The sequence below is a fragment of the Spermophilus citellus genome (genome assembly GCF_964194105.1).
Source record: "Spermophilus citellus genome assembly, chromosome: 6".
NCBI lineage: Eukaryota > Metazoa > Chordata > Mammalia > Rodentia > Sciuridae > Spermophilus > Spermophilus citellus.
In genome coordinates this window covers 149592718-149605033 of record NC_138187.1, presented here as the reverse complement: position 1 = coordinate 149605033, position 12316 = coordinate 149592718, and the positions used below count along the sequence as shown (strand labels likewise).

Here is a 12316-nt window from a genome sequence, read left to right as displayed (position 1 = left end):
TCTGCATCTCAGTTGCCATCTAAATTTCAACAGATGTACAGTAACTCACTTCCCTCTTAAACAAATATTAAGAAACTAATATGTCAAGTTTAGTAAGAAGTGACCAACCTCAAATCATGTGGTCCTGAATAAGAATTTGGATTCAGACTCTTTCTTCCTTCCTTCCTTCCTTCCTTCCTTCCTTCCTTCCTTCCTTCCTTCCTTCCTTTCTTTCTTCCTTTCTTATTTATTTATTTTTCTTTCTTTCTTTCTTTTTTTGGTAGCAGCTAGTCACATCCTGGGCATACAGTAGGTGCTTACTAAGTACTTGCTGATTGGAAGTCACATGGTACAGTGGGTTGGAGCACAGATTTTGGAGTCTGACTGCCTGGGATTAAAACCTCAGCTGCAACTTCAGGATCCTCATCTTAAAAACAGGGCTGAGGCAAATCACACTGCCCATCTCACAGGATTGCTGTGAGGATTAGATGAATTCATACAGTGGTTTTTCCCAGTACAGAGAATTTCTATTACATAGAATTAAATAATACAGAAGGCAAGAAAAAGGGTCATATTAGAAAGGCCAAACTCGGTAAAGAGAATGTATCTCCATTGTACTTACTATGAAGTTTAAGATTACTTTCAGAAAGAAAATGCTATAAAGAGCCCAGTTGTGGTACCCTAACTAAAATAATATAAATAGTTTAATTTTACCATATAAATGCTAAACACATTTTGGGCATTCAATGCTTTTTTTCCCCATTGATCACTTTCTAACTATATTATTAAATATCATTTCAAATACCAGCTTAACATTATAAAAATCCTAATTCTTTACTAATCATATAGTTTAAAAAAAATAAAAATTAAGTGACTTATTCATGAAAATAGAAGGGACACCAGAAGGGACAGGGAGGGGTGAGGAAAGAAGGGAAAGGGGAAGTACCAAGGAATGACCAAATGATACTGTTCTGTCATGTGCATGTATAAATATGTAACAATGACTCCTGCTATTATGTATGATTATAATGTTACCAATTAAAAAAAGAACTAAAAAAACCCTAAGTTGTTTAAAGCAAAACACCTTACATCTGAGAGGAAAACCCTAGGCAGCTGTCATTCTCTACCTCTGAAGGGATGCTGTTTGAAAGGCAGGTTTGGGGGCCCTTCCTCAGAGATTCTAATTCAGCAGGTCTGGACTAGAGCCAGGGAATCTGAAATTTTAAAGTTTCTTCCCCTCCTTCCTGACTGAACATAATTTGTTTAGAAGCAAGCTGTGGACAGATCACATTTTGAAAAGCATTGCTAAAGTCTTTGCCTATGGCTAACCCTACATGAATAACATCTTCTGATTAAGCATTGTTTTCAGAGAGCTGAGAGTTACTCCATTAAGGTTGGAACTATTCTCAGTGGAAGCCTTCCTAAAATGTATTCCACATTTCTCTCCCTGTCTTTTCTTTTTTTCAGTACTGGGGATTGAACCGAGGGGCACTCTACCACTGAGCTAAAACACTAGCCCTTTTTTTAAAATTTATTTTTTAAATTTTGAGACAGGGTCTCGCTAAGTGGCCCAGGCTGTGCTCAAACTTGGGATCCCCTTGCTTCAGCCTCCCAAGTAACTGAAATTTACAGGCATGCACTACCATGTCCAGTTTTAATTTCCTTATCCATATAGTATACAAGGTGCAATTTTATCTTACTGAAGGGGTTTTTTAAATTATTGTTATGGATGATGTGCGCTATAGTTGCAGAGAGTATTTGTTATAGAGTTACCTGAAGGACTATAGTAGCCCTATAACTGTCTTCAAGTTTCAAGTTCTGAATGTCAGGTTTAACTTTTGAGTCTTCTCAAATGGCTAATGTGCAGCTGCAGAATCTCAAGGACAATGTAATGGGGAATGAATGTGGACTTCAAGATAGAAGCAGCCTCTAGAAATCTGCTGTTAGTGAGTCACCTTGTCAACACCATGCAACTTTTTCTGTGGGTGTCTGGCAAAATGGTATGCTCTATACCCTAACAATCCTCTCATTAGAAAAAAAAAAAAAGATACACTAGATCAATTACACTTTCAAAAATATTTTAAATACCCATGAATTGACAATAAAGTAGGAAACTTTTATTTTTATTTTTATGAGTTTCTTTTCTTAAATCTTTATCTTATTTATTTTTATGTGGTGCTAAGAATCGAACCCAATGCCCCACACAGGAGAGTCGAGCACTCTACCACTGAGCCACAACCCTGGCTGTTTTATGGGTTTCTTAATGGATAGAATGCATAGCCCTCAAATTTATATGTTGAAGTTCTGATTCCTAGAATCTCAGAAAGTGACCTTATTTGGCAATAGGCTTATTGCAGATGTAATTTGTTAAGATGAGGTCATTCTGGAGTAGGGTAAGTCCCTAATCCAATATGACTCGTGTCTTCATAAAAAGGGGAAATTTGGATGAATACATACATAGGGAAAATGTCACGCTGAGATGCAGACAGATCATAGCGATACTTCTGTTAGCCAAGGAGAGAAGGTTGGAACAGATCCTTCTCTCATTGCCCTCAGAGAGAAGCAATCTGACCACATCTTGATTTTGAACTAAACTATAAATTTCTACTGTTTTAGTCACCCAGTTTGTGGTCCTTGGCTATTATGGCAGCTCTAGCAAACTAATACAAAAAAACAAAAACAAAAGCCAAGCGTTGAAGCTAGCTTTCATTTTGAAGGCATTAGTAGAATCTAGTGACCTTAAGCGACACTTTTACGGCCTCCTCAAATGCTGAGTACCAGAACCCAAGTCTAACTGCTTCTTTGGGTTTTCTATACATATCTGTGAAGCCTCCATACCATGTAAAAATATCAACATTAAATTAAGCTTGTACACCTTTGTCCTCTTAATCCATCTTTGGTCAGCTTAATTCACAGATCTTAGTAACCGAATCTAAGTTTAAAATAGACAATATATTTGGGGGTTAAAATAAAAAGATTCAATTAAAGTTCAGGTTCACAACAGCCTATATGTAGAGGAGTATGTTAAAGGAATTACGGTACTTTAAGTTCTCTAATTTTTCATGGTAGTTAAACACGTTAATTAATTTTTGGGTTCAAGTTTGGTCTTACAGGCTAAACTTTCTGGGACCACTTGCAAAATAGAAATAGAATATATTTCTATTATATAGCAATAATAATTCAGAAGAAGGCAAGAAAGTAAAGGAAACAGAAAGGTGGAATACATAGAAAACACAAAATAAGTAGATTTAAAACCAAAAATAAGAGTGATTATAATAGGTATAAATAAACTGAATGGTCCATCTAAGAGACTGTCAGGTGTTTTTATTGGGTAGATTTTCTATGCAAGCCCTAAAAAAATTGGTGTAGCTACATAAATATTAGACAAAAAAGATTTAAGGCAAATAGCGTTAACAGAGAAAAATATATCATTATATAATGAAAAAAGACTCAGCTCACTAGGAAGCTACAACAGTTTTAAATCGTGTATCCATTTAGTGTGTTTGTGTGCATATATCTTAAAATTAGAAGTCAACAATTAATAGAATTAATGCAAACAATAAAATAAATAAATCTACTAAACATCATGGTGGTAGATGTGAACATAATGATCAGTAATTGATCATTTTAGCATAGCAAAAAAATAATCAGAATTTAGGTTTGAAGGGCATAGCTGACATTGCTATGTCAATTGCACCTATGATTATAAAGTAGGTATTGACCCATGAGCTTACTGACCACATATTGGGCCACAAAGCAAGGTGCAAAAAATTTTCAAGGACAATATCATATAGACTATACTGTCTGTCCATGATGAAATTAAGCTAGAAATCAGTAATAAACACACAACATATATTTGGAATTTAAGAAGCACAATTCTAAGTAGCACATAGTAAAAGAAGAAATTACATAAGTTAGGAAACATTTGAATGATGATGAAAAATACTGCACAATAAACCTGAGAAAATCAGCTAAAATAGTTTGTAGAGTGAAATTTATGGCATTTTACTTAGCAAAAGAAAGACTGATGACGAATTAAGTATTTTAGTTTTACAGTGTTACAAAACCAATTACCCTCAAAGCTACTAGTTTAAAACAGTAACAGGGGCTGGGGCTGTAGCTCAGTGGCAGAGCACTTGCTTTTCATGCAGGAAGCACTGAGTTCGATCCTCAAAACCACAGATAAATAAACAAATAAAAAAGGTCCATTGACAACTAAAAAAAAAAAAAAAACAAACAAACAGTAACAAACACTCATCATCTCTCATGGTAGTGGGTCAGGAACCCCAAGGCAGCTTGGCTAGGTGCTTCTGGCCTGAGGTCCCTCATTAGGCTGCAGCCCAGGATGGCCAATCCTGCAGCCATCTGAAGGCTGACAAGAGGAAGCACAGGCTTCCAAGGTTGGATGACTCACATGGTCCTTTGGTGCTCTTTTCTTCAACCAGGGAGCCCCATTTTCCTCCTTTTGAATTTGGATCAGACACAGTGACTTAATTATGAACAGAACGAGGCAGAATTGATGCTATGTGACTTGCAGGACAAGGTCACAATCAGAAAAACTGCTGCCTGCTTTCTCTGTCTCGGGTCACTTACTTGGGAGAACCTCACCCTTGGCATGTGGGAACACACAAGCTGTCCCCTGTGGTGGGTCCTCCTAACAACAGATGTGGTTAAAATGCCACATGGATAAAGTTTGAAAATATGCAACAGGATCGAACGCATGGGGTAAAGCTATCAAAAAGAAAAGCACAAAATCCAGGATGATATTCTCTCCAAAGGAAAGAAGGCACCAGTATCAGGGAAGAACATGGAAATTTCAGAGGGATCAGGGATGTTCTCTATGTCTCCTAAATACATCCTAAGCATTCATGTATGTCTGCTCAATATTTAACTTAAAAAACTCTGAGTAGCTAATGGAACGAACAATGTAGCCTCTATTGTGGTTCTCTTCCTTCTCACATCCCTTCTCTAAGTTTGTTCTCCATGTGTGTGTGGGAGGGGAAATAAATATAGCTCCCCTTTCTAGAACAACAGGAGAGCATTTTCTCCAAGCGCTCCTGGATGTTGACTTTTAAAAGAAGCCTATAACCTATGCAAGGTGCAATTTAATCTTACTGAAGATTTTTAAAAGAAATTCAGGGATAGATGCTAAGTAGAATCCTTTCAAAATGTTGATCATCTCACCACTGATTAAAACATCCATCACATTTGTTCTGTCACTTTAATTAGTATGTTTCAATCTCAACAGATCCCAACCACAAGTTAACAGAAAAAAAGGAACAAAAACTTGAAAACTATTCAAAGGTTGCCACAATCAGTCACAATCATCTCAAAAACTGTCCAGTGATTTTTGGAGGCTACACAATCTAAACAGCACAGACCAAAAAAAAAAAAAAAAATTTTTTTTTTGCTTGAATTAACTTCAATGCTCTGCTTATTTAGTCTTTTTTTTTTATTGTAATTGTTCCAATTTGTCACCCTCAACTACTGTAAACACACACTCTTTAGACCTTCATATCAAAATAACTGTTTGGTGAGTGGAAGTAGAAAAGGGGTTGAGCATCAGTGGTTTCAATGAACCAATATCGGGTTGGACAGGCCAAAAGAAGCATTTGAAAGCAGTTCCATGACAACACAGCTCTAGGCAGCAATGAACTTAACCATCTTAATAAAGATGGGCCAATGGTCATAAACACAAATAGCCGAGAGGGAACAGTTCTCTGTTGTTCTTGTCTCCGGTGGAGACCCGTCCCTTCAGCTCCAACTCTTAGATTTCTTTGAGAATTTCAGGTAATTGAAGTAGAATCAGAAGCCTAAATATTATGAAAGCATGTTTCAGATCAATTATTTTAAAATTATTCCGACCCATATGCTCACAAGCAGTGTAAAGTCTTTTTAAGTTGTATAAAATCATATGTGATTTGCATTTTAGACTACACAAAATTTAACCTGTAAATAAGCTACATTCTTAGCCACTTTATCTCCAGAGCAAACCTAAAGATATGCAAAGATAAAATCCTGTTTAGCAGGTAGACAAGATGCTAAGGTGAGCTTTCAGAGTACCAATGAAGAAACCTGTCTCAGCTCTCTGATGACCTCAGATGAATAGCTCTGGATTTGCTTCACTCCCGATCATGCAAATGTACCACAAGAGTGATTCGATTTAAAAGTAGCATGTTTAAAATTCCCAAAAGATAAGTTTTTATAAGGCCTCATATGTATAACTGAAACAGTTGTCGAGGGCCATTAGGATATTAGGATGTCAGGACAACTGATCCCCTGCTATGACCTATTTGAGCCTTATCACAAATAAACTCTAAGGAGACAAATGGTGACCACAAAGGTCTCTCCCAAATTTAGAGTTTGATGACTAGTCACCAAGGACCAGAAAGAGGAAGTGATGATTTCTTAAGAGAAAACCACATACTCACAAAGGAAGAAAGAGAAATATTTATAATTGTAGAATATTAACTGTGTGACACAAAGAACTCAAGCTAAACTCCAGGAGAGACTGCAATCCAAGCAGAGAAAAATCCTTTTAAAGACTCTAGTTTGGCACAGTCCTACTAAAACAGAAAATTGGTACTTAGTTTTTATGAAATGGTAATTACCAAGCATTTTGTGTGCATGCATAAAGGTTTTTATGCATTGCAACAAAAGTATACTATAAAATATTTCTTAAGTCAAAGCATCCAAAAAGATGTTTGTAAAAGTTGTATTCTTATTTAGCATTCTCCAAACATTATTCATTTAAAGTGCCCCAAAAAGCCTAAGCAATTTTCCAGCTCATAGATATGTGTTTGTCCAAAAATATAAATTTGTGCCATGAAATTCAGAAGTATGTTTTCATCTATTACAAACTAAAATTCATTGTAAATTTTCAGCAAGAATTGTTTGATGCCCACACCCGACACTTAGTCCCTCAACTAATGAACTTGATTCATAGGTAAAAATGGGCTCTGGGAAGAAATTCACTTGGCGAAAATAGATCTGAGATCTACCACTGAGGACTAGAGAAACTAAAACTCCACGCATAAATAAATACACCAAAACTATTTGCTGTATCTGATTTGAATTATAAGTGATTTTTTTGTTCTAAAATTCAGTTTAATTCAGCAACATGTATTGAACACCTAAAAGGTCCAAGTGCCAAAATCAAATCTAATAAAGGGGTCTGGATTCATATGGGAATTCTGGGATAAGAGCTCCAAAATGCAATCACCAGTGCCAAAATGCAATCACCCTCACAGCTCCACATCCAGCCTGCTGACCCCATCACAAGGACCCTTGGAGGTGACAATTTGTCACAGGTGACTGAACAGCTTGCTGAGGTTTACAGAGTGTCTTTACATCATTGTGGTCATTTTTGTCAAAATCCCCTGGGTCATTCTTCTGTACTTTTAAATCCACTGCCCTCGCGCTTACCAGATACTCTACTGTCCCTTCTTCCTTAGTGCTCATAATGATGTGAACACTGGCTTTTGCTTAGGGCAGTTCAGCTGTCCTCTGGCCAGCACAGCACTGTTGAATAAAACTTTGCCAGTATTCCACTTCCGCGGAATAATTATCATTCATCCAGTGATGGCTGTCCTCTAACATCCACCTCTTCTGTTCCTCAATCCTTTAGGTGGAGGTCAATGGCTTAACACTGACCCATTCCTTCATTCAACACTGCACTCCTCCCTGCAAGCTACCAGCATCTGTTACCTGCCAAAGCTTCCTAAGTGGCCTTCTGGCACCCCAGAAAGCTATACCTACCCCTACTGTCACCGTGCACTGTAGCCACTATGACCTTTCTAAAGTGGGTGCTTGATCAGGTCATTTATCTACTTAAAACTTTTAGGTGGTTCCCTATTGCTATTTGAATAAGATCCAAATTTTTAAGGTGCATCACAAAGCCCCTTATAACCTGGATCTCATCTGTCTCCCCATCTTTGATGGACTCCTATCTAAGCAACAGCCACAACAAACTTCCTCTAGTTCCTTGGATGGTCCAGGCTCTGTCTTGCGTCTGGCTCTTACATATCCCATGCCTCCTGCCAGGAACACTTTTTTCTCTTCCTGCAAAGTCACATGCCAAGGAATGATGATCCTGAGCCAGAAGAGCAGACTCACATCCGTGTGACCATTATTCCATATTGCGTGTGTGCAGCCCTCTACGTGTATCTGAAGTTTTAACTGTATCTCTGTAACTGTAATGACCAGATTTTGCAAACTAAAATTCGGAAGAATAGGACTGAATTTGGAATGATAGCACTTGACTCAGAACATTTTGGGATTTATGCAAATCCCATTTTGGAGCAGCTGACATTAAGAACCCTGGCCTTCTCTGGTGAGGGACAAGAGACAGGGAGCAGCAGCTGTTGTTCTAGGCATATGCCATTCGATGGGCTTAATATTAAGTGACTCAAAGTGAGGTGTTCTGCTAAAGATTAATCTTGAGAGTTCTTTTTATGCCTGCTCAATAAAGAGGTACCAAAATCAAACCAAAGCAAAACACACATGTGTGCACACCCCCACACCTCCATGTTCCATAAGAGTGTAAAAATCTCTTGGCCCCTAAATGTTCCCCTCCCTTGAAGGAAGGAAAATCATAAAGCTTCCTACATTTTTTTTGGATGGGGGAGTAGGGATATAGCTCAGTTGGTAGAGTGAACAAGGCCCAGGGTTCAATCCCCAGCAACACACACACACACACACACACACACACACACACACACACACACCAGAAAGAGAAGCGAGACAGGAAAGACCCATGAGCTCACCAGCCCACAATAGCCAACCACTGTTCCCTGTAATGTCATGATGGTCTGCGACTCTGACTGGAGCCACTGGAAGTTAGGCCAGATTTTCTGCATCAGGACTTAGTGAGGGACAAATGGTTTCTGGACAGAAGAATGTGCCACAGACCCAGGGTAATAAAACTAGGCCTCATTATCTTAGTGCCTTTGATAACATACTGGAGAGCAGACTTGGGTTTTGAATCTGCTGGAGTCTTCCATAAATGGTGTCTAAATGCAGGCTACATAACATTCAAAAACTCCCCGGAGAAATTCCTATTATGTACATGGGAGGGGGAGTGTGGTCAGCCCCAGTTGGCTGGGCCCAGAACATTCTCTGTTCAGTGAAACTTCGCAGTTCTTGTGTTCAGTGCCAACTGCATGTTCGTACTAGACCAAGAGGTGGTAAGAGTATTGAAAAATGAGCTGGATGGAACAGGCAGAGCTGGGAGATTCTGTCTCTGAAACACCAAAGCCACAAGGCAAGATATTAATAAGGGAATTATTTTTATAAAGACTCTAGTCAGGAGTCAATATTATGATGAGTTGCTATAGCAAGACAGAGTGACATTATTTTTTTCCATTAGCCTCCTATTGATACGCATGTTAAAACCCAAGAAGTGGCTGAGATGCATCACTAGTAACTTGCTCTGTGAGACTTATGGTCTTGGGGAAACCCCTGAACTTCATGGCATACAGTAAAATTAACCATAGTAGGAAATAAAGGTCCTCATGGAAGGTAACTCTGCTCAATGTCAACTGCTCAAGACTTTCAGTACTAGACAGGTGCCTCTTGACCTTCATGGGTTATATTCTAATAAACTCATCACAAGTTGAAAATATAAGTTGAAAATGCACCTGACCTATCCAGCTCCAGAGCTTGCTTAGATTTCCCTAAATGTGCTTAGCACACTTGCATTAACTTAATGTAGAAAAATAATCTAAGGCCAAACCTATTTTATAGTAACATGTTGAATGCCTCATGCACACAGAGGTGGGTGTTTTGTAGACATAATAGAATGCAAAAACACAAAGCATGAAATCCAGAAATCTCTGTCAACACAATACACTGGAAAAGTATTGGTTGTTTCCCCTCATGATCGTGTGGCTACCTGGGAGCTGCCCTCACTGCCACTGTCCAGCTTCAAGAGAGAATCACACTCATTATTATGAACCCTGATGCATATTGCTTTTGCACTGTCATAAACTAGAAAAATCATTAATTCTAATGCTGCCAAGTTGAGACCATCTGTAGCCGCTTCTTCCCTAGGCTGTGACCTCTAGTTAACTCTTTAACACATTAACTTTGATAACTATCAAATCAGAATATGTTTTCCGCTCGCCCTGTTTGAGTCTAAATATGCCCTGAGAGAGCTACTTTGCATGCTTCCTTCCTGTGTTCCTAACACCCGCGTGGAGCTGGGCACAGAGTTAAGGCCGATGGCATTTGACTGGCTGCCTTTTTGACTTTCAAAGAACACAATGCATTCGCATCCAGGTATCAAAAACACCACATAATGGAATGAAAGATCTTTTTATTATAGCTGGAATATTCATCAAATCAATACCAGAGGCAAAAGGGTCTGAAGCAATGTCACTCCGGGTGTGGCCTTTGGACCAGCAGCACTTGGGTCACTTGACAGTTTGTAGGAAAAGCAAAACCCAGGGCCCAGCCCAGACCATCTGCGGGTGGAGCCCAGACACCTGGGCTTTAACTGGGTTCTCCCAGTAAGTCTCACCAACTCTCAAGTTCTGAGAGCCATTGCTTTGGTTTTGGGTACATGTCCCCTAGAGGTCCATGTGGTAAAGGACTGGTCCCCAGCTGGGTGTTTATGGGAGGTAGAGGAATCTTTAAAAGCGGGTACACTCTGGGAGGTCTTTAAGGTGATTAAGGATCTGTCTTTGGAGGGGATCATGGGGCCCTGGTCCCCTCCTCACTCCCTGTTGCTTCCCAGCCATGAGGTGAGGGGCTCTGCTCCACCACCTGCTCCCACCAAGATGTGCTGCCCGCCACAGGCCCCAAAGCAATGGTCCCACGACCACAGACTGCAGCCTCCAACCCTGAGCCACAGGAACCTTATCTGTTATGGCGACACATTGAAAGCTGACTTCAGACAAGTGGCACGGTTATTCAGAAATAAAGGTGAAAAGAAACGAGAAATGTCATAAAGACTAGAATTTTGCCGGGGTCAACTGGCACATTCTTGCTGGCATATGGATTAAAAGCATCAGGAAAGAGGAGGAGGAGGAGGAAGAATCACGTGTGGAATGATAGGCATGAATAGTCACAGAGCAGCCACGGCCACCAGATCACCACACCCCATTCTGTTTCCCTGAGACTTCGCAGTCCTGGCTGAACAACCAGTGAGCAGGCCACCTTCCTCCAGTACAGAACTGTCACTTCCCTGGGTGTCCCTCCCCACCCCCGGGGCAGCACTCTCTGTCCCTCCTTCTAGGAATCTCAAATGACCGAGTCAACTCAGGAGAGGCAGCCCATTCGGGACGAGAAAGAAGCTGTGCCGTACCATGATTCAGGTGTCTGATGCAGTCACTCAAGAGGGTGCTGAACTTCTTCTGGTCCGTGGCCTCGTGGAAGCAGAAGTAGCCATGTCTGAGGAAGGGCTGCCACAAGTACACTGGGAATGGCTTGGGCAGCACCACCAACGGTTGAGAGTTCTCCTTCTCACTGGAAGCTAAAGACATATTGAAACACAATCTCAACAGACAGGTCTTTCACCTTAAATACTGACTTCAGGCTGGGAGGGTATCTGGGGCAGGCCCTGGGATGGAACATGGGTGAGGGACATGCTAGTTCGGACTTCTGTCCATCCCTCCACCAGCCCTCCCACCCCCCACCTCTAGTCTCACTCCATGGCTGATGTCACCAGTGTCATCCTGACTGCCGGCCCGTGGCTTCTTCTCTCTTACCTGTCCTTTTAGTCTGATCTCGAGTAGCTGTTGCTGCTAACAACACCTCTTCACTTCTAAGAGCTTCTCTCTCCCCATTTCCTGTATGTTTTGTTTTGTTTTTAAAGCTGTTTCTTCTCTGTCACCTTGTGGTTCCTTTGCTGTCCCTCCAAGTCACATTTGCGCTGGTCTTCGGTGGTTTCTACTCCACTCTGTCTACACCAGCCCAGGGTGAGCTCATCCCCTCCGGGACATTTCCTGTCATTCCTCGACTCCACACCACCCTTCCCACCTTCCTTCCTGTCACGCTCTCCCATAGAACATTCTCCCTCCTCCTGCAAAAGTTGGTTCAGAAGCCACCTCCTCTGGGATGCCTTCGCCAGCACCTCCTCTGCCACCTGAGACAGAACTGGGTGCTCCTTTCCTTGCTCCCCAAAACCACTGTGATGATGGGTTGCCATGTCTGCACCCACACTCAGGGGACAGTGGTGGGGAGAGTGAGGTGAGCTTCCCTGATGATTCTCACAGTGGCCTCCCCAGGAAGCAGAGCCACCACCCTGAACAGTGGGCTCCTAGAGGGAGGGGACAGCCTCTCATGTGTCCTGGTATCCTCAGCCCACAGCACAATCAGGGAAACCAGGAGACCTTTG

At 40.8% G+C, this 12316-nt stretch overlaps 1 protein-coding gene across 1 annotated transcript in view; it reads right to left on the bottom strand.

Moving 5' to 3' along the window:
- Positions 1-12316, bottom strand: part of NIBAN1 (niban apoptosis regulator 1) — a 141610-nt gene that overhangs the window by 55892 nt on the left and 73402 nt on the right. Inside the window, exon 5 of the mRNA XM_081299032.1 lies at positions 11285-11452. Within this exon, the coding sequence (XP_081155158.1) occupies positions 11285-11452 (168 nt within the window). The remainder of the gene's footprint in view (positions 1-11284; positions 11453-12316) is intronic.